The sequence below is a fragment of the Diabrotica undecimpunctata genome, chromosome 3, assembly GCF_040954645.1.
Source record: "Diabrotica undecimpunctata isolate CICGRU chromosome 3, icDiaUnde3, whole genome shotgun sequence".
Classification (NCBI taxonomy): Eukaryota; Metazoa; Arthropoda; class Insecta; order Coleoptera; family Chrysomelidae; genus Diabrotica; species Diabrotica undecimpunctata.
In genome coordinates, this window is record NC_092805.1 from 23,591,481 (window position 1) to 23,614,936 (window position 23,456).

Sequence of the window (23,456 nt, forward strand, 5' to 3'; positions counted from 1 at the left end):
AATATTCTAGCTTTACATCCCCGCGTGGGTCCCAGCCTGCTCCTATCTTAATATATTTTACGATACCGGGTTTCTGGTATATTCTATAAAATTCTAAGTTGTGACGTCTTCTCCACACTCCACTGCCATTCACTTCTCCATAGATTCGTACTTTTCTTTCGAAACATCCTAACATGTTTTCACTATTTTTTGTTAGAGTCCTGGTCTCTGAACTATATGTTAGGACTGGTCGTATTATTGTTTTGTAGAGTTTTAATTTTGTATTTTTTGATATAATTGTAAATTTAAGGAGAAGACTTGAGTAAAAAATAGCATCTGTTGGCTGTCTAAATTTTGCGGTTCATCTCTGCGGTAGTATTATTTTTACAGGTATAAAAATTCGTTCATTGCTTTGATGACGTCATTTTCTATAATAAGTGGTCGTAGGATTTGTGGTTGCATGCTTAGTGTCATATACTTCGTTTCGGTGGCGTTTATTATTAAACCCATTTTTGTAGCTGATTCTTTTAATGCTACATACGCTTCTCGTGCAGCGTTTTCCGTTTTCCCAACAATATTGATATCATCGGCATAGGCCAGGATTTGCAATGATTTATTATATATTGAACCAGTGGTTGTAATTTGTGACATACGTATTACTTTTTCTAGAGCAAGATTGAACAGAATACATGAGAGAGGGTCTCCCTGGCGCAACCCATTAATTGTTTTAAAAGGTTCAGACAGTTCCCACTGAATTCGTACTGTACATTCAACTTTTTCAAGAGTTAGTTTTTTTAAATTTAGCAACTGATTTGGTATTGCTAGCTCTTTGCAGCTGCTTTGTAGTCTATACATATGTGATGAGTATCAAATAGACAGGAAAAGGGGAAAAAAGATGAAAGAATGATCCAGGAACTGGAAGTAGTAGATAGTAAAAAATATTAGCATTATAATAAAAATAACAACTAAGCATTTACGTTACACTTTATTTATAAAATAATTCTTTTTTATAATTCATACATTTAACCTTGAGCATATGGGGATTTCTTGTTGGTTTTAAGGTAGTAGGAACCAGAGGCACTGAAACAAATAAAAACAAAAATTTAAAGCTAAATATAAATAAACAGTGGTTTTATAAACGCCATAGGTAATTGATCACATAGGAGCTTGTGCTGCCTATAGCTAATTGATTATTTAATGTTAGCCGATATTGCACGTAGGTAATAATAATACATATGCTTACTCTTTATCAATTTGGAACATTCCCATGCTAGTTTTTGGTCCGTCACATTTACCCTTTTCGTAGTCTGAATAACTATCGCATCGTTGTCCTACAAAAGCTTTGCTAGTAAGCGATTCAGCGTATAATTCGTATGACCGAGAGTGAGCACAGCTTCCTGCTATGTCAATTCCACAACCTGGTTGCGATTTTCCTCCATTAGGATAGAAGTCGGAATCTCCGCAAGGAGCATAATATCCCAGTAGTCCTCCATTGGTGTGGATGATTTGAACATTCACTGCGTCGTCTTCGTCTATACGGTTGTCTTTGTTGTAATCTTTGAATAGAGGACCAGCCGGATCTAAGCCTGAAAATTTTTTATATTTAGTTAATTTTTGTTTCAATACGGCATTGCACATTTAATTTCTGCATTTTTTAAAATACATGGCTAAATAATAAAAACCTTGACAACTTTATATCTTTAATTTGACTCTGTTATCAATAGTGCCTATAATAATAACCTACAATAACGCATGGAATCCTTTATTTGTTTTCATTTTCCTCAATTAAAAATTTCTCTTAATTTAATTGGTCTTGTAGTTGCTTTAAATATTACTCTCTTAAAATTGATGTTACTATATTAATTTTGCTACTCATTTTATAGCGTGCCTAAATACCTGCTTTCTTATATGCAATGCAGGAAAAAACTAGAGGCCCTAGCTAAAATTCAAAATTGCTCATGCCTAGCACACAAACAGTAAACTGAAATTGTATAATACCAAATAATGTAAACTAAATTGTAACATATAACTTTTAACGGGTTTTTACCCTGATATTTGGTGGCTCAAAACATGTACACCTAGACACTGATGATGGAACATGGATTCCGAAAACGTTTTGTCTTCATGACATAGCCCGTTTGGGGTTTTTAATTTACATACCTTTTATAAAGGATTTTTACTTAAAATTTTTTTTTTAATATGTATGAATCAGAAGGACCAACCTTAATTATACAGATTATTTCATCGCTATTTGCATCAACAAATAGACAAACATATTTGGACCCATATTAACAGGTATATTCACAAGTAAATTTCTATGAAATGGGCTTTAAAATTTTTAGATTATTTGTTATAAAGGTGGCCATAAATACCAGGTCATAAATAAGGGAATCCACATATAATCGGTTTGAGAAATTTTTAAACAAACCGCTAGTACAGGTGGCCGCTTTTTGACAGGTGGCTGTTGACACAAGTTTTACTGTATTTAAGTTAAATATTCTCACACTTTAAAACATACTGTTTGAGTATATCCGAATAATATTTAAAAACTAATGGTATCTTACCAACAATTCTGTCGACCTGGCCATTCAAAGCAGCTCCAGCATTTCCACAGATATGAGCTCCAAGGGAATGGCCTACAAATTTCAGCTTATCAAGTCGTAAATTATATTCTTCATTTAGAGATCTAGCGAAAGCTGCTACATATTCTCCAACCTGTTTTACCGAACCCTAGAAAAGATATATTTATACATTAGTTATTGATATTAATCAAAATTAACGATTTATTTTTAATAATATTTAGCAGTATATAATATGAATACATGACTTTTTTAATTTTCCAAGCATTCGTTATTCGTCTATTTTATTTTTCATTATAATTATTCGCTGTAATAAATCTTTACATTTAGGTTCTTTTTCTAGAACGTTTCTGAAATTTCATTTAACATATAGGTACAGTGGCAGTACCATTTAACATGTATTAACACAGTAGCAATTTCATGTAACACGTAAAACTAGAATAGCTAATACATTTAACATACGATGGCTAGCAAGAATTGCTTAGCAGCTTTCTTTTACAAACTTTTAAAGAAGATAAGTAACCACCACAGAGAAAAGTAAGTATTTATTTAATAATTTATTTTATTAATGCAGAATTAGGACTTTTTAATTTTATACATTGTAAAGCACAAGTAAGATCAAACATCAACTATTTGATGTGTGTATCCTCATAAATATGATAAATTAATTCTGTATTAACTTTATATTTACCATATCTGATTTTCTCGTTGTATATTTTATATTAAGACAAGAACGATCCTGCACCTGAATCAGGTAATCAACGAACTTTTTTAACCAATTGACGCACTACATGTTATGGTAAATGTATGTTATGGTATCATAAAGTTGGCGCATAACGTGGGGCACCATCAGTGTTAAAGGTAATCCCTTCGTTAGTTCTTTTTTATGTCAAATTCAGCTGTATTGTTACATTTTGCTATTATATCATGTTCTATTTAATTTGTAATATAATTATATCTTAGAATGATTTTAAGGCCTTTAATAATTCAATAATAAAGTTTGAGTTTTGTAGAGTTTCCCAGAATTTATGTAATGGGACGCTGTCTTAAGCTTTTCGCAAATCAACGTATTGTATATAGATGTCTTGGTTATGTACTAATATTTTTTTATAATTTACTTATGTTTAAATTATATTTATAAGTTAGGTAGTGTAAAAAGATAATGGGTTGCTGGTTTCCTACTCTAACAACACCTTGCTCTTCTGCTATAATTTGACTATATTTATTTTGGATGGTATTTTTAATATCTTGCTGTAGATTCGACTGAAAATTTATTTATTATGGTATTTTCCATCTAGTTATCACAGTTGCTTTTTTGCTTTTATTTGTGTCTTGTTAATATATAAAATACTTTTCTTTCTTCTAAAGCTTCTAATTCATTACCTCAATATATTATTGACTTCCTAATACTGGCATTTTCTGTCCATTGATTTCCTTTTTAATATGGGTAAACACATCCTTCTACTTTCTGACGAGGAACTTTTGACGCAATTGATTTTATGTAACATAATAAAAGTAGCTTCTTTAATTATTCTCTTTTTACCATCTTTTTCTTTCAGGACTTTACTTCAATCTATCCATTGAACGTTTGTTTGAACATTGTTTACGTTTCCATGCGTATTTACATATTTGAGACCTATCAAATGTTCTATTTTTAATATAAGGTTAATGTTAGAATAAGTGAACATAGAGATTATTGGATACTCATATTATTCATAGTAACCATGAATATTTTATTACACATTTTAAAAAACCTATTAATTTATTATTTTACCTGTGCTGTTGTGTAACTCTTTCCGGCAATTGGACTCCAGTCTACGACGAAGATATTGACATCGTGGTCTCTTAATATATATTCTCTGACATGTGAGTTAACATCTGATTCATGGCTTGCCTTCCATCCATGAATGACAAAAATAGTTTCTCGTTTTGGTGTAAATGATGTCGTGTCCAATTTCTCGATATTGTTGCTGTGAATCTCAACGCCACTGTCAGGGTTGGATTTACTGAAGAAAAGGTATTTTACATCGGATGCGGAAGCTGTGAGGTTTAGACGAGTATTTAGGAGATACTCTACTTGAAGATGGCCGTCCTTGTCTTCATACAAAAAGTATTCTAAATCTTCGGAGTGTTCATTCTCACCAGTTACTGAAACATTTTAGAGTAATAGATCTTAAGTTTTATTTAAATAAAAACCTAAACGTGTTAAAGTACTTATCTTTGAACAACAGTAAAATAAGTATCGTTTAAAGAGACAAATCATTATTATAACAATTTTGAAGATGCACAAGTTTAACTGTGCAACGTTTATATTTTCTATTGTTTATGATTAAACAAATAAATATGTTCCTTTTTAGAAGCGTCGGCATGTTTACACCCAACTAAAATCCATCATATATTACGGTCACACGCTACAAATAATAGGAATATAGAAAAATATTGAGCAAGTTTAGCAAACTCTTTACTTAGTATTAATGAAGTAGGAAATGTTCATTATATATAGAGAAAAAAATAGACGTATTTAATCTTATCAAAACTTTGCTTGTATTAGTTGTGAGGTAAACTGGGTAGCTCTACAATCGATAGAGCCGGTCCCAAGCCAGGAAAAAAGAGAAGTAATACCTTTATAAAAAACCAGAGTTGTCTCTTCTCTGAGGTTAAAGATAAAGATCAACGGCGGATGAAGCAGGTGAGGTTCTACCCAATCGTCTTGAAGGTCAAAGAATATTAAAGGGAAGAACGATCTTTTGAAGTCCTTAATCTCCCGGTAGGAGGTTAAGACACTTGATTACTTACAAAAAGATGTATGGCAATGAATCCCAGAATACAGGAAATACCAAATTGAACACTTAGAAGACGACCACGGCGATGAAACAGGACAATGAATTTAGACGTTATTAAAGGACTAGAAGAACAAAAAATATTGATATCTATCATTATAGAAACAAATTTGTCCACATTTTTAGCGAAGTGCCGAAAGAAAAGAGAACAGCCAAGGGAGTATCTATAGTTATTAAACAAAAACTAAGAAAAAAACAACAAATTGGCAAGCATTAAATAAAAGGATAGTAACTGCTAACGAGTAATGAACGAGACATTCAAATCATGGCCCTCATTCTCTGTAGGCCCAAATGCCTCGAATTGGGTAGCTTTCGGGATCAAGCCGGGTGTTAAGAATCTGCGGAGTCTAAACCACTAATCAAATAAAACAACAACGTTTTATATAACGACATATTACTGCCACTTGCTATGAACTCAATCTAGACTTGTAGAACTGGAAAAAAACAGAAGATATAAAATGGGACGTCATAGGAATCAGCGAAATAAGACGAAAAAATAAAGAACTATTGGAATTAGCGCCAAGAAACACATTCCACTACCTAGGCTTATCAACGGGCAGAACTGGCGGTATTGGATTCCTAATCAACAAGAAATGGAATCGAAGAATAGAAGAAATAACCAGTATCTCGGATAGAGTAGGTAGCGTGACCTTATATCTATCAAAGAGATACAAATTATACAAATATACGCACCAAGTGAAGCATGAAATAACAATAAAAGTCACTTCAAGTATTTAATTGGCAACTTTAATGCCAAAGTGTGAGAGAGAAACGACAAGAAACAAGTCTTGGGAAAGTATGGAGTCGGTGATAAAAATGAAAGGGAAATACATTCTTTAAGAAAAATCGAACAGAAAATGAACTTGGGTAGCACCGAATGAAATTGACTTCATTCTAACCAACAAGATTGCTACAATAAAAGATGTCAGTTTACTAAATAAATTTTACACGGGCAACAACCATAGACTAATCAGAGCAAAAATTGATCTGAAAGTAAAAAGAAAGAATTAATCACAAAACTAAAAGTAACCGGTACAAATATTAAAAATCTGAAAGAAAACTCAGATCACAATCAAAGGGCAATTGATGAGAGATTACATGACCAAATCGACAGCTCTCAAATAATGGATATCATCCTGGATAGTACCAAAGAAATCGGAGGCCAGCAACAACAAAATGAACATAGTAAACTGTCTGATAAAACTAAAATAATGTTAAAACAATGAAGAGAAATGAAAGTAAGTAGCAACAAACATAGAATTTAATACACAGAGGTCTGTAAGACAATAAGGAAAAGTATTAAAAAAGATATAAAAAAATACAATGTAAGACTGGTAAAAAATGCAATCGAAAAGAGGAAAAACTATAAGAAAATAAGAAAAACATTAATCATTAGGAAGAAGCAAATCGTTGCTATAACAAACGAAAACACCAGAATTACAGACGAAAATAAAATAATACAACTCGTGACTAAATTCTACAGCGAACTATACAAAGCCCCTATCACACTTGAAGAAGTAATCATGAACCAAGAAGATGGACCAGAAGTCCTTCCGGAAGATGTAGAATCGACAATTACAAAAATGAAAAGCGGTAAAGCGGATGGAATAGATGGTATAACAGTGGAACTGCGTCAATAGGCTGGCAGTAAAACCTGGAAAATCTTAGCAGGCACATTTACAAACTGCCTAAGATCGAGATGCATACTAGATCACTAGAATATAGCAAACATAATCCTCATTCATAAGAAAGATAGCAAAGAGGATATCAAAAACTTCACACCTAGAAGTCTACTATCAATCATATACAAGTTATCCACAAATATCATCAACAGATTAACAAACGTATCAGATGCTGCAAAGCCGAGAGAATAAGCTGACTTTAGAAGTGGATTCAGTACCATAGATCATATTCATACACTTCGAGAACTAATGAGTAGAGCTAAAGAATTTGAAATAGCGCTAGCATTAACCTTCATAAATTTCGAAAAAGCTTTCGATTCTATATATCCCAAGGCAGTAATAGAAGCTTTGACCAACTAAGGCATTGACAAACCGTACATAGAAACTTTAGCAAATATACACAGACCAGCAAAAGCTAAGGTAAACAATTATGAAAACACTCCAGAATTTCCCACTACCAGAGGCGTTCGACCAGGAGACGCAATATCTCCAAATCTTTTTACGGCAACTCTAGAAAATATATTAAGCAAAATGAGGAATATCTCAGCCATCTAAGCTTTGCAGACGACATCGTTCCGATTGCTAATAATCCTGCAAAACTACAAGAACCTATAAGCGACAAAAACAAAACCCATGTACAACTAGCTATCGTATGTCCAAGATGCACAACACTGCACTTGAGACAGTAGACGAGTATGTATACCTGAGACAATTAATATATAAATCTGGATGCTTGCTTCCAGAAATCAATAGAAGAATGAAACTTGCTTGGGCATCTGTTGATAGAAATGCAGTTATAACCAAATCAAAGATGCCAATCTACCTGAAGAAGAAAGCATTCAATCAGTGTATACTACCAATCATAACATACGGCTGCGAAACTTTGACACTAAGGAAAGAGATAATATCGAAACTCAAAGTCACTCAAAGGTGAATGAAGCAATGCAAGCTAGGTATAACAAAGAGAGATCGAAAAAGAATAAAATGGATCAGACAAAAAACCAAGGTTACTGAGGTAATCCATAGAATTAAATTTTTAAAATAGCAGTGGGCGGGACATTTACCAAGAAGAACTAACAATAGGTGTTCCACTAGAATCACACTGTCGTATCCAAGAGGCGTCAAGAGACCAAGAAGATGTCCAAATTTAAGATAAAACTATGACATAAGGAAACAAGCCGGTACAACATGGCACATAAAAGCGAATTTTAGACAATCATGCGCAGGAATGAATCATGACTATGTATCGGAGGCTGCACCATAATCGGTAGAATATGCTGAGAATGATAATGATGATGAACTGCGAATATTAATATCTACGGATACTAAATTACTGTATTAGTTGTTTATGCCTTTATTGAGGATAAATTAGTACAAAAGAAGGATATATTCTACCAACAACTGGAAGAGATACTCTCAATAATAGGTGAGAAATGATAATGATAAGAGACCTAAACGCAAGAACTGGAAGCAGAGAAAATAGTCCATTAAGAGGTAACTTGCAATACAATAGAATACCGGAAGAATGGAAAACGATCAAACTAATTCTACTATCCAAAAAAGGAGATAAAAAACAGCTAGAAAACTACAGAGATATAAACTTGTTAAGTACTACGCTAAAACTTACAACTAAAATTTTACAAGTGCTAATAAATCAGAGGATAAGTTTAGCAGATGAACAACAGAGTTTTCGTAGTGGAAGATCGTGTAGAGGTGCAATATTCGTTATAAAACAAATTACTAAGAAATCACTGGCGTATAATAGATCAACATTTCTGTGTCTGATTGACCTAAAGAAAGCGTTTAACAGAGTAAGACTTAAAGACGTAATCCATCTTCTGTCTAATAGAGAAGTTCTCCTAAATATTATAAAAACTATCGAAAACATCTACCAAAACAACAAAGTCAGAATAAACGGACAACTTACAGAACCCATAGAAATAGGCAATAGAATAAGGCAAGGAGATTCATTAAGCCCAATGCTCTTCAATTTAATTATGTATGAGTCATACAAAGCGTTAACACAGGAGGAGGATACAGAATGGGAAACAAAGATATAAATATACTATGTTACACAGACGACACAATATTGATAGCCCAAGATGAAGATAGCCTGCAAAGACTGGTTCACAGATTTAACATAAGAGCAAAAGAAATGAATATGACAATGCCATTTAAGAAAACTAAAACAATAGTAGCCAGTAAAGAGCCAACCAGATGTAAAATAGAAATTGATGGCATCAGTATTGAACAACTAATGGAAATAAAATATCTGGTAATTACACTGTCTAGCTATGAAGACATGAACAAAAAAGTGAGAGATCAAGTACAAAAAGCAAATAGACTAACAGGATGCTTTAATAACACTATATGGCGAAACAGACATATTAACACTGAGATGAAGTCAAGAATTTATAAAACCAGTGTAAAACCCGACACAGACACCACGCAAGGGCTACTGGAAACGGCAGAGATGGAAAGAATTATAAGAAATGCGCTACCACATAAGCAGAATGGAGGAGACCCGTGTCGTCAAAATAACAAGAGATAAATCACCAATTGGCAGAAGAAGTATCGGACGACTTTCCATAGAGGTATTAATCCGCCAATGAACAAGCAGAATTGCTTATAAAGATAAAGAAGAAGAAGAAGAAGAAGAGGTAACTTCGCGAAAATGCGAGGAAGTAGAATCATGTCTAGACGGAAGCAAGTCTTCGGAGGCTTGGAGATTCATGGAAAATCTAAGGCGGGAGGACATAACAACAAACCTACAAACCATCAACATCAATTTATTTAAAAATCATATCATTGAATAAGTTTCATGAATAATAACTTACACAAATGGCACGCTCCTAGTAACAATAAACTGATATAAATCTTGCAATATTTCATGTTTATGGCTTATGAAGTTTGCAAAATATCCACAGTTGTTTATAAATACTTCTTATCGTAAAAATAATCCTATTGATATTTTAAACAATGTGCCTACTGAATAAAAATCTAAAAAACGTGGTAATGAAACGTAAACAAGTATTAGTGGATTAAATTTACAATACAGAAGCTAAATTCAAATTCTTGAGTAATCCACAATATTCCGTGTATTAATATAGTTATCTGAAAGTGGCATGTTTTTATTAACTTATTATAAATAAGTCGTAAATCATCAAGTCAATAAAAAGTAATAAATCAAATTTGTTTTTAAATACTTTAACCAATTAATTTATAAAATGTTTAAAAAATTGCACTAGCGACTGATGTATATTCTTACATTCATTCTTCTAGTATTTTTTAATCGTTCATCTTCTTGTTTGTGCCACTCCTATCGAGAAGTGGAATTTATAAAGCAAATTTTGAATCTTATTAATTGCTGATTTAAAGAGCTAATGTGTAACATAACCACAAGAACATTTGTAAATATTTTTTTAAATTTCGCATTCCTGATATTCGTCCAATCTACTGATTTTCTCTTCTTTTAATTTTGCATTGAATTTTATTATGAGGTACTATATTCTAATGTTGAGGAAAAAGGGCAAAGTCAAATGTTGACCATGACCATATTGACTATTGTTGACAATAGTTAACATATGTTGTTAATTCACCATATATTGTTGACAAAGTCTATTGTATTTCTAACAGCTTGATCCTCTATTGATCTAATAGACGCGAAGTCGTGTAAAACTGATTCGGTTTGGACCAGCGGACTTATGTTGACTAAAGTCTTTTTTAACACGGCATGCTTATAACAGTATATTATTTACACTTGTCACGGATAGGCTGACATAGTTCCTTATGACCCGTTACAATAACAAACACGTATTGCTTATTAGTGAAGCTCGGATTATAGGCAAAATGCCTTTTTTGCCTATTTTGCCTATTATAATTGTTTTTTGCACTTTTTGCCTTTTTTCGTAAATTCCGCCTATTTGCGCCTTTTTTAAAATTTCATGGTACTACCCATGATATTATTCTATTACTAAACCATTCTATAATAAAATTTTGGGTCAATAATAAAATATCAATGGTTTGTTTATATAACAGATTTCTAGGAAAATGTACCTGATCGAGACTTGAGTGTTAACTATTTGGAAATCCCTAAGCTTTATTAGTTTATTATCAGTTGTACAGTCGGTTACTGTATCAGAGTTTAGTCACAAATTGCTATATCCTAGTTTAGTTTTGTTGCGTATACCGAAAAGCAATGAACACGTTTTAAAACGTTTTAGACATTTGTGTGAAAATATGACATCTAAATTAAGGCTATGGATCGCACCTTATTCGGAACTTTCTCTAGAAGGAGATGGAGCATTTTGTAAACCATACGGCAAATCGGTAAGTTTTATTTTTTCTCTTTTTTTCTTGTCCCACAACATAACTAAATTCTAAAGCGGTTTTAGAATTCTAATTATTTTTTTTTAATCTTCAGATTTCAAGTGGAAAAAAGTACTATATTGACCAGCATTGTGGAACCCCACTTCATAAACGTAATTTGGAAAAATTAAATTCCTCTAAGTTACCCCAAATATCTCTGCGGGATAGTTTAAGCAGTTAAAAAAAAGGAGGAAGACGCATTTAAATTTGATTTATGCCAGATGATGATTGCATCCAACATTCCTCTATATAAAGTTAATAATCCTAGTTTTAAATGTTTTTTCGAAAAATATCTTAATAAATCCTTACCGGACGAGGGTACATTGAGAAAACATACTGTGGAAAAATGTTATGTGGAATGTATTTCAAAAATTAAGCAGGAGTTAGAGGGCAATTTTTTGTATATTATCGTGGATGAAACGACAGATGTATGCGGCAGGTATATAGCTAATTTAATGATTGGAATTTTGAACGAAAACTTTGCGAGAAAACCTTATTTAGTTGCCGTTAAAGAATTGGAAAAAACAAACAATTTAACAAAAAGTCGATTTATACAAGAGAGTTTAACAAACCTCTTTTTACCCAACGCTATACCAGTAAATAAATAATTTTAATGCTTTCAGATGCTGCGGCATATATGTTAAAAGCTGCTGTTAATTTAAAGATTTTTTATCCTAATTTAATTCATTGCACTTGTGTAGTCCACGGGGTAAATAGAATTGCTGAAGAAATAAGAAATCTGTTTTCGTTGGTAAATAATTTTATAAATTTTATGAAAAAAGTTTTTGTAAAGGCTCCGTTGAGGGTGCAAATATATAAAGAAAGACTTCCCGGTGTCCCTTTGCCACCTAAACCAGTAATTAAAAGGTGTGGAACCTGGCTGGAAGCAGTTTTTTTTTACTTTGAATACTGCAATGAAATAGAATTAGTTATGTCAGAATTTGATGATGATATTTCCGAAGCCATTCGAGAAGCAAAAAAAATATTAAAAAATCCCAAATTAAAACAGGAACTCGCTTATATCAATGACAATTATAAATTAATAGTTACCACAATTACTTTATTAGAAAAACAAGAGATAAATTTATGTGAGTCAGTAAAATTAATAGATAATTTAAAAACGAAAATTAAATCGGCACCTGGCAGTAACGGTCAATTAATTAAAAAAAAAATGAAATATGTTTTCGACAAGAATGAAGGTTTTTCGTTTTTATCTAATGTTGCTAAAGTTTTGAATGGGACATTTTCCGAGGAATTTCAAATTATGCCAGATTTATTATCCGCTCTAAAATATGCTCCAATTACATCTGTCGATTACGAACGTTCGTTTTCAATGTACAAATTAATTTTAAGTGATCGAAGACATAGTTTTAGGACCGAAAATATTGAAAAACATTTAGTTGTTTCTATGAATGATAAAATTGTAAGTGGTTACAATGTTTAATTATTAATTTACAGTTATTTACTTACTAGTCTATACTAATGTTATGATTATGATGTGTAAATATACCTGCCTTAAGTAAATATTACGTTAATTCACTTTGTACAATAAATATTAAGTTATATTCCTTTATTGCCTATATTTTGCTTAAATGTTAATATTCCTGCCTTTTTTAATAAAAATCTTTGCCTAAATAGGCGCCTTTTTCTTCAATTTTTGTTGTCTATAAATCCGAGCTTTACTTATTAGTGATAAAAATTTGTATTTACTTGTGTCGTTGAGCAGGTAAAAATGTTAGAAAGATGTAAAAGAATTATGAAGATAATTAAGGAGAAAAATAATGGTATGTTACCGTTTAATACTGTTTAATCTATAAAAACAAATTATATTGCAAAATTTGGGGTTATGTGTAATATAAGGTATGTTTATTAAAATCAATTATTCTTTAAATAGTGGTCATTCTTTATATACAAAGTCTGCAGATTAATATTTTGAAGTTGTTTATCGCGAAATTTAGTATTACGTTATTTGTATTGTTCACTGACCACATATAAATGACTACTATTCCACTATTAATAAAATAAAACAGAAAGATTACAAAAACATAGGTATAACTATAAAATGTGATATTATTTTTCAGATAACAGACATCAACAAGAATGGGAATTTCGAGATAGTAGGGATGGATATGATAGTATTTGAAATGAAAGAAAGTGATGGTGATTATGAAAGTGATAACAGCGACTTTAAAGCTGCTCCTTCCACTACAAATTTCAGAATACTAGTACAAAGATGCTCAATAATAATATTGTACAACAGCGTAACATCCAAAGTAATCAGAAAGATGCAATATGCTTGCATATAGCTGAAAAAAGTGATCAAATTGACGAACAAGAGAACGTGTTGCAGATTTTTAAGCCTTATGCGAGGCAACTAAAACCAGAAAGCAAATTAAAACGAAACACTGGTAAAGAATATGTTACTGTTAAAGAAAAAAATAAGCGAAAACGTAAGAATAAGAAGGCAGTATCATGCAGAATGAAATGTAACGTATGGTCAAATGCTAATTTAAGAAAAACTATATTTGATGAATATTGGCAACTTGGCACCCATGAACACTGAATAAGTTATATAAGTAGATGTGTTACTTTTCCAGAGAATCCAAAAATCCAGGAAACAAACTAATCAATATCATCATTAAGTTCTTGACAATAGAGACAGATCTGTGTACCCTCTTTCACAATTAGTAAAACCTTTATGAGTAGATATAAACCTGACAATAACCACTACCATCAGTATTTTTAATATTATCAGCATAGAAAATAAAGTGAGAATATATAAAACCAGCGTAAGACTAGTAAATGACCTTCTTCTCCTAATGGCGCTACAACCCTTTGTGGTAGGGATGGGAAAAACCTACCGGTTTTAACCGAAAACCGGTTTTTTTACTTCGCAATAACCGGTTTTATCGGTTGTTTTTTTGTCCCGGTTATAACCGGTTTTTTATTTTTAAAATAAAAACCGGTTATTAGGTTTTTACGGTGATTAGGATTAGGTTAGGTATTATTTTGGATCCCAATCATAATTATTATTTTCAAGTAATTATTGCAAACAAAACCATAATTCAAATTTTATTTTATTTTATCACAGAATACTCCATCCCAACATTTTATAAATACAGAAGCAAACTGAAAGTGCAAACTCTCATCAGCCAGAAACAATTATTATTATAATATTTCGTTGTAAAGGTATTTGCAATCATAATATTTACATAAGAAGTGATCTGGTACATCATCTATTTTTCACACTTGACTCTTGACATTGAAAGTGGGTGAATGGCTGTTTCTGATTACCAAAAATAATGTTCTGACTATAAATATCGAATTACCGATTACGAATACAAATCTCCAAGGATTTCCTTACGTTTTCAAAACGATACACCCATACAGGAAGTATTAAATGAGTTAGAATGTACCTATTATACAAATATACAAACGTGTTAAAAGTAATACATGATAATTTTTTTTTGATGGTAGTAAAAATAAAAGATGAATTGCATTATTCAATTTATTTTTAAGTAAAATATTTATGTTGATATTATCTTTTTAAATCCCATTTGAAAGAGTCTGGGAAATTTTTTATAAGTTGAAATGGTTGGGGTGGGGAATTTTTTGGGTTTGGGAGGAGAGGAAAATCATTGGGTATTTTAGAGGATTATATTTTTAAATGGTAAATTAAATTTGCATCATTAATTGAATACAATAATTGCATATTATATTCTACTCTCATTATATTCATTGACAATAGAGCCTGAATTATTTTAGCGCTCTCTGTTGAGCAGTAGTATAATAATTTTGGTTTACTGCTCTCTGCATCTGACTACAACCAGATGTCCCCATATATAGCTGCAATATTGGCAGATCCCTTGATTAAAAAAGCACCAAGGATGATTTCTGGTTCATATATAAAACTAATCACTGAAATTGTAAGCATTTTATCGCCTTTCGATGAGGCCACAAAGGAGATCTCGGGTTCCCAGTACATTACTGCTAGCCTTGTTATCCTCTTTGTGTCTATTATCGAAAGATTTTTAAAAAACCTCAAGCCAAACATTAGTACAGCTCAAAAGTTATGCCAAAAGCTTATAACTAGCCTTCAAGAGAGGGGCACTAAGCTTTTACGAAATCCCCTGCTTTGCCGTGCTACATTCACAGACTCGAGGTTCAAAAAACTATATCTGAATCCGTATATAGCGGAGACAGTCACATCCAATTTAGGCTCGGAAGTTAGGACGTACCTTACCGAAATCGGAAAACTTTCTCCTTCCAGAATGAAGAAGCCAAAGTGAGTTTAAAATCAAACCTTCTTTGGTCTTCACACGATCTGGAGTTGGTGAACAGTAGTTTCAGTTCAAGTTCTCAGGACACACAGATTCAAAGTTCTTTTTCAAATGAACTGACTCTATATCTGCAGCGGCCTTTGCTGCCAAGTGATCCGTTTTCATAAAAAAATACATGTCGTTGGTCGGAAGTTCGGTGGCATCAAAGAGACTGGTGTCATCATTGAAGATATTGTGTCAGATGAGAGAAGCCGCTTAACCGACCAACATATATGAACGAGTTTTTTTCAATAGGCTTCATGAAAAATACTGGCCAACATAATGCGAAATCCATTTCATATAATGTAACCTATTTGTAACCTTCTAACCTATACTTTTTTACTTAAAATATTACTTCATATTCTTTTATTGTATATTATTGCAATATGTATATATTAATCTTTCGCTATATTATATTTAATAATAATCATTAAATATATATTAATAATAAAATAATAAATAAATATAATAATTAATAGAATAAAATGGTTTTATTAAAAATTGTGTTTTATTTATATTGATATTGATGTTCTTTCGATAGTACCAATTTTGATCATATTGATATCGAGTCGAATGAAGTATCGCAAACTAAAGTGCATTGTAAATGTAACTTTGTAACTATTGCATTAAAAAAACCGAAAACCGGTTTTTGGAAAAACCGGTTTTTTTGGCCGGTTATAACCGCCAGGTTAAACCGTAAGCAAAAAAACCGGTATAACCGAAAACCGGTGTTTTCTCAAAAACCGCCATCCCTACTTTGTGGGTCTTGACCTGACTAACAACGTTCTTCCATTCAGTTAGATACTTGTAGTTGCTGCTGTCTGGTGCTCATGGTTTTAAGATAGTATTTTATTAGTATTTTATTGGGGTTTCCATTTTTAGATTACTTTTACAGCTCAATTATGTGGCAAGTGGTAAAGCCAGTTTTTTGTTTGTGACTTTACCTTCTCTTCTTCTTCTACTTCTTGGAGATCTTTCTCTGGTTAATTTCCTGGGAGGTAGATTGCCGACTTTATCTTTTAGGTGGTCTTCCGAGAGGTTTTGAACTGAGCGGATTGTTTTGTAGGGCAATTTTTGGGAGTCTATTCTCATCCATTTGTCTTATATAATTGTACCACATCTTCTTACGCTGCCTTCCCCATCTTACAATATCTTGAATTTTGAACTGCTCTCTGACGTACGTATTTCTCACCCTGTCTCTTCTTGTTTTACCCACTATTGTTCTTATGGTTTTCATTTCGGCAACCCTTAGCATCTGTTTCGTTTTATTGGTATCTTCGTTATCGGTCATATGCAAGTCTTGTAGATTCTAATTTTACTATCTGTGCGCATATACGGATTTGGCCAGACTATCTCCCGCAGACATCCCGACAATGCGGATGCTTTGTTGATCTGACTTATTAGGTCCTTTACTGAGTCGTGTGTGCTTGATACATCTATGCCCAGTTATCTGAATTGCATCACCTGTTCTATGGGGTTGTTCTCAACCACTAACTTACATCTGAGCGTATCTTTTGCTATTGTCATACATTTAGTTTTGTTGGTAGAAATGGTCATATTTAGTTGGCGGCTTATTTGAAAGAACTGAAAGAGCTGTCTCTGAAGATCATCTTCTGATTCGGCAATAATTGCTGCATCATCTGCATAACACACCATACCAATTCTTTTGTTGCCCATTCTGGATCCGAGATTGAGAGATGTTACTTTGTTTATAATTTTACGTCTTAAACCGTCGCCTTGTCTAATTCCTCCCGGTGTTGGAATATTTTCAGTAAATTGGTCTCCTCCTCTAACCTTGGTTACATTGTTGGTATTTAGGTTATAGTATGGACTATCTTTGTTATATTGGTCGGTGTTTTATTTTCTATTAATAAATTTAGAATGTCTCCCAGGCGAACCCTGTCAAACGCCTTCGTCAGATCAATGAACAAATATACGTTGGCATGCCGAACTCTATAGCTTTTTCTTTTATTTGTTTTGTTATGAATACTGCATCTATTGTAGACCGCCCTCTTGTAAAACCTTGTTGTACTTCAGCATTAGTGATTTGCCTTTACAAATCTAACGATATCTGCACTCTGTATTAATTTATTCAGTTCAACGTTTATTTTTATTCTCCACGAACCATTGACACAATGAATTGGTCCAAATATCTTTCTTAATATTTTGCGCTCAAATATTTTCAATTTATTTTCACCAGTGGTTGAAGGGATCAACGTTTCACATCCATATGTGACTACTGGTCTAATCTGACCACAAAAGCTACAAGCAAGAAGCTCCTAAGGATAACTAAAACAAGAACCCTGAGATCCATTGCTGTTTACACTCTTAGGGACCGAAAAGGGGATAAGTTTATAAGAGAACAATCTGGCGTCCAGAATTCCTTAAAATGAGCAGGAATAAGACTTACGGACTGCAGAGACCACATCAGTAAAATGGACGATTAGAGGCTCTTAAAAACTGCAGTAAATAAAAAAAAATGATGGTACAAGGCTGGATATCAGAGTCTCAAAGCTTAGTTTTAAGAATGACTTAGTTCTAAATTAAGGAAAAGGGACGAAGAAGAAAATTAATTAATTAATAATAATACAACGTTTTATTAATAAAACTGTTTATACCAAAATTGTTTATAGTAAATGTTTACCAATATCAGTATAAACATCACTGTCAACTGACATGGCGTATAGGAAATAATGTACGATATTTGTTTTTATGGGGAACATACGACAAAATGGCGGCATTTTCTTCTAAAGGAAATATACGGTTCTTGCTAGCCTTTTTGTGAAAAGCGTGAAAGCCTGAAAAGTGACAATGGTGAAGATACTATCAGCAGTAAAAATTCAAAACGACTCGTCAACCCCATTTCAAATACATAGGGGGTTAAGGCAGGGAGATGCGCTGGCGTGTCAGCTTTTTAATGTCGCCTTAGAAAAAGTTGTACGAGACGCTAATTTAGATAGCAGGGGAACAATATTTAATAGATCAGTCCAAATTCTAGCATATGCAGACGACGTGGACATTATAACAAGAACTAGGGCGAGAACTACGGAAATCCTAACCGAGCTAGTAGCAGTAGCAGAACGAATGGGGTTACAGATAAATCAAAATAAAACCAAATTCATGGCGACTAACACAAACACAAGAGCTGGAAATGTTGACACAAATTTAATCATCAATGACCAAAACTTCGAAGCAGTCAAAGAGTTCATATATCTAGGGACATCAGTTAACCCCAATAATAACACATCTGAGGAAATAAAAAGGCGAATAATATTTGCAAACAGGTGTTATCATGGTCTATCAAAGTACTTAGCTAACAAACGTCTGTCTCAAAAAACTCGTATAAGGCTGTATAGAAAGAACACTGATAGTCCCCGTTCTCACATATGGATCAGAGGCATGGACGCTAACGAAAACAGATGAATCCGCTCTATCCATTTTTGAAAGAAAGGTGCTACGCAAGATATTCGGAGCGGTCTGTGAGAACGGAATATGGAGGCGTAGATACAACTTTGAACTGCAGAATATCTACAAGCATACGTTTGGTGGTAAAGATATTACCACTATAATTAAGCGAAACCGCCTGCAGTGGGCAGGACATGTAGCCCGGGCCCCTGAGTCAAACATGATAAAAAAGATTCTAACAGCGCAACCCGTGGGAATGAGAGGACGGGGTAGACCAAAGTTGAGGTGGATGGACGGGGTAACACAAGATGCCGAGAAGATCGGAGTCGGCAACTGGAAAATGCAAGCGAGGGACAGAATAGAATGGCTGTTGTTTCTTAATTTTGTTGTATCCTATCTATATAGTTTGTTGTATAGTAAAACGTTTCTTTACAATAATAGTACTATAAGTCAGACCATTCAATAGATAGAATCTAAAGGACGTGAGATCAGTGAGTGTTTTTGTTGTCATTGGTTATCTGCAAGTCTAGATCCCCTAATCAATGGTCTAGATGCTTTTGGAATAGAACCGAGAAAGCCGTGTACAAACCATAATAAAATAAAATCAGTTTGTGATTAGAATTTAGGTTGGATAGTTTGTATGAAATTTTCTGTCTGTTAAATTTAAATATATGTAGATAGAAAAACCCTTCATCATCATCATCAGTGGCGTTACAGCTCTTTATGAGCCATAGCCTTCTTCAGAACAATCCTCCATTCGCCCCTGTCTCTGGCAACTCTTCTCCATGCTCTAATTCCGATAGACTTCAAATTATTTTCTAGGTTGTCTTGGTACCTAAGTCTCGGTCTTCTTCTTCTTCGTTGTCTGATCGGCCCTCTTCGGTCAAAAACTTTTCTGACTATGGCATCTTCCTCTCGTCTGATTACATGACCTATCCATCTGAGGCGTGCTACCTTAATGAATTTTACAACGTCAGGTTCTCCAAATCTTCTATACAACTCAAAATTGCGCCACAAACCTTGTTCTTTTATGCCTCCATATATTCGTCTTAGTATTTTTCGCTCAAAACGTTTGAGCAATTCTTGGTCATTCTGTGTTAGTGTCCAAGGTTCTGAACCATATGTTAACACTGGTCTTATTAGTGTTTTGTATACAGTCAATTTAATTTTTCTAGGCATTTTTAAGGCCATCTGTCTTCTTAAGCCATAGTAACACTTATTGGCGAGCACTATTCTTCTTTTGATTTCTTCACTGACGTTGTTATCTTTGGTTAGCAGCGACCCTAAGTATATGAAGGTGTCAACACCTTCCAGTTCTAGGTCATCAATTATTATTCGTGTAGGTGTCGGGTTGCTTGACCTAGTGCAACACATATATTTGGTCATTTGAACATTTATACTTAGTCCCATTCTCTGTGCAGATGCTCTTAACGACCAAAATGCTTCAGTCAGAGATTTTGTGGACCTACCTATGATGTCTATGTCATCTGCGTATCCGACAATTTGTACTGATTTGTTAAAGATAGTACCATTCGTAGTAATCTGCGACTCTAGAAAAACCCTTGCGCATTCAAAAACAAGAACAAAAAAAACAAAATTTATTAACCTCAGTGAGTAAAATTTTAACTAACACCAACTAACTAATACTAATGTTTAATTTCATGTAGATAATAAAAAATTTTGTTTCTGGTATGTTTTATTTCTCTTTCCTAAGTTTAAGAAAAATCGTTAAAATAGTATTTTAAAGAAAAAAATTAAATTATATCATAAAGGCAACGAAATTTGCAATCCACAAGACAATATATGCAAGAAGACCGTACTATTTACTATTTGGATGAGACTTGGGTAAGAATTGGGTTAAGAATGAAAGTAAACAAGGCATGCGGTACTGATGAAATGGGAAAGCGGCTGGGAGAAAAAATAAATTATCATCTAGAAGTATTGTTTGCTGGTAAGACCAAAACGGAACGATATAGAAACGGAGAAAATAGACAGCAGAAATAAATAAGTACCCACTGAAAAACCCAAATAAATTAACTAAAATTATAATGAACCAAAGAGAGAAAAAAACAAAAAAAAAGGAAAAATAGTTAGCTAGAATAAACAAAATTGGACAAATAAGAGGAAAGATAATAAAACAAATGAGTACAGACTAAAAAACTGGAAGAAATGGATAAACGACAAATAATTACAGAAAGAGTTTAGATTATTTACATATGGTTTGTATTATTTCTTAAACGAAAAATATTTGATATTTTAAGGCCCCATTTATATTAGTCGTAATATTAGGAAGTTATTTTACTTTATTTTATGTACATACATTGCTAATGTTCTAGTAACAAAACAAATCTATTAGAGAGGCGGTAGTAAAGGTGTCATCCTACCGCACTGTACTAGTACTCTAATTAGTTGGTTTAAAGAAGGAGGAACTTTTTCGTACTAATTGAATTTTAAGTACTTCCTCTTTATTTTACGATTCGTCAAAATCTATAAGAAATATCCCAATTTTCACCAATAATGTGAAGAATGATTCACCAAGAATGTATTGGATATTTTGTTTGGAAAGTTTCTATATTTTTATTTAATGAATAGCATTCATAATGAGTATTAAACTTCTAGAAAAGAATAAAGCATCACTTTTTTAAGCCATTTTGCACCTGGTTTGAAAATAAAATTTCGTGTGTAGTTTATCATGTAGAATTTGAAATAAATTTTAGAAATCTTTTGTCACATACAGTTTTTAAGCTAAGTTATTTAAAACTTTTGTAAATTTTGTCTAAACAAATCTTAAATTCTTTCTAAAAAAGGAATTCCGGCCTATACAGAAAAATGCAAGCGGGTATGGAGTAATATTGCATTGATTGTATCTGGCTAAATCGTCCTGGACATAATGCTGATAGAAAAGTCATCCAGGCATCAAACGTCCACATTTTTTTGTGGCCATAATAATGAAAAGACCTTCTTCAAGGTTATGAAAATTATACTGAAATGATGGCGTCTGGACTTATATGTCACTCAACAGTGCTTGAGAAGCGTATATAGAAGGCCTATCCACAGGATTGAAACATCCTTCTAGAAAAGGCAAAAGGTTTATTGTTTTACACATCGGTTCTAAAGATGGGTTTGTGCAAAATAAACTGCTTTTATTAAAAAAAAAATAGGTAATAACATGAGGTCATGAATTCCAACGTTTTTAAAGAATAGTACATAGTTTGCACTATGCAATAGTTTTTTAAAATGCAGTTATTGTCTTAGATAGTGCGTTCTACCATATTGGAAAATATGAAAAAATACCAACCAGTGTTAGGCGAAAAGCTGATATTTAAGATTGGTTGCGACAAAGAAATATTGTGTTTACTGACTAAATAGTCAAAGCCGAATTACTTACGTTAGTAAAAAATCATCCTACTGAACAGAAGTTGAATAATATTGCATATTGCATCAAATTCCTGGAAAATGCCGTCATCTATGTAGATAGAATTATATTTAAGATGTGGGAACTAGATTTTATTGTAGTTAAAACCTCTGATTATTAAATTAGGTCACGACGAATCTTCTTCCGGAAACACCGATAGTAATTAAGTTGTTAATTGAGAATAAATAACCATACAGTAACCATAAATTTCATATCCCTGGTTCAATTTTCTCTTCCGTCCTCCTGCTGCTTTTTCTTCATCACCCTAGAAATCAGACAGTGTACTTCTCTCCATTCTTTCTCTTTTCTCAGTTTACCATGTTTCTTTCATTCAGCCCGAAACCTATTCGCCTCTCGAAATCTCAGCTCTCATTTGCCCATCTCTAGCAATTAAAAATGTGGGCGGGACCGTCCGGTACTCCACAAACAGTACAGTCTGCCGAGGCAGATTTGCCTATTCTATTTGTGAAGGTGCCAAAACTACCATGTCCGGTCAGAAACTGTGTCAGGAAGTAGTCTAATTTTCTGAACTTACATTCCAATCACGCTCTCAGATCGGGAATAAGCTTCTTCGTTCACCTCGCCTTTCCGCTATCATTCGCCCATTCCCTCTGGCACTGCACTATCGTTCTTTCCCTCACATTCTCATCTATTTGTCCATCTATCCTCCTCGCATACACACTCGCTCGATCTTTGCACAACAAAACGATCGGTATCATCGCTTCAATGACATATAAAGGCTCATTTGAAACCGTCCTGTATGCGCTAGATACCCTGAGGAGCATTCGCCTTTACGAAGTCTTCGTCAGCTTGGCGTATTTTGCAGTTTTCGATGCGCTACACCACACGGGGACAGAGTAGCTTACCAC

The 23,456-nt window shown here is 33.2% G+C and overlaps 1 protein-coding gene across 1 annotated transcript; it reads right to left on the reverse strand.

Moving 5' to 3' along the window:
• Positions 1-945: 945 nt before the first annotated feature.
• LOC140436590 (endothelial lipase-like) lies at positions 946-10,077 on the reverse strand. Its single transcript, XM_072525534.1, has 5 exons — positions 9,918-10,077; positions 4,333-4,706; positions 2,544-2,709; positions 1,223-1,565; positions 946-1,059 (listed from the first exon to the last, which is right to left on the reverse strand). The coding sequence occupies exons 1-5, from the start codon at positions 9,970-9,972 to the stop codon at positions 1,002-1,004; spliced, it is 996 nt and encodes a 331-aa protein (XP_072381635.1). The 5' UTR covers positions 9,973-10,077; the 3' UTR covers positions 946-1,001.
• Between the last annotated feature and the right edge of the window lie 13,379 nt (positions 10,078-23,456).

Bases quoted from the DNA above. Each gene is read 5' to 3' on its own strand.
- LOC140436590 (XM_072525534.1), bottom strand. From the start codon at position 9,972: ATGAAATATTGCAAGATTTATATCAGTTTATTGTTACTAGGAGCGTGC. The intron at 4,707-9,917 runs GTAAGTTATTAT...AAAATGTTTCAG, and splicing joins ACTAGGAGCGTGCCATTTGT to TAACTGGTGAGAATGAACAC. The intron at 1,060-1,222 runs GTAAGCATATGT...TATTTGTTTCAG, and splicing joins ATGTTCCAAATTGATAAAGA to TGCCTCTGGTTCCTACTACC.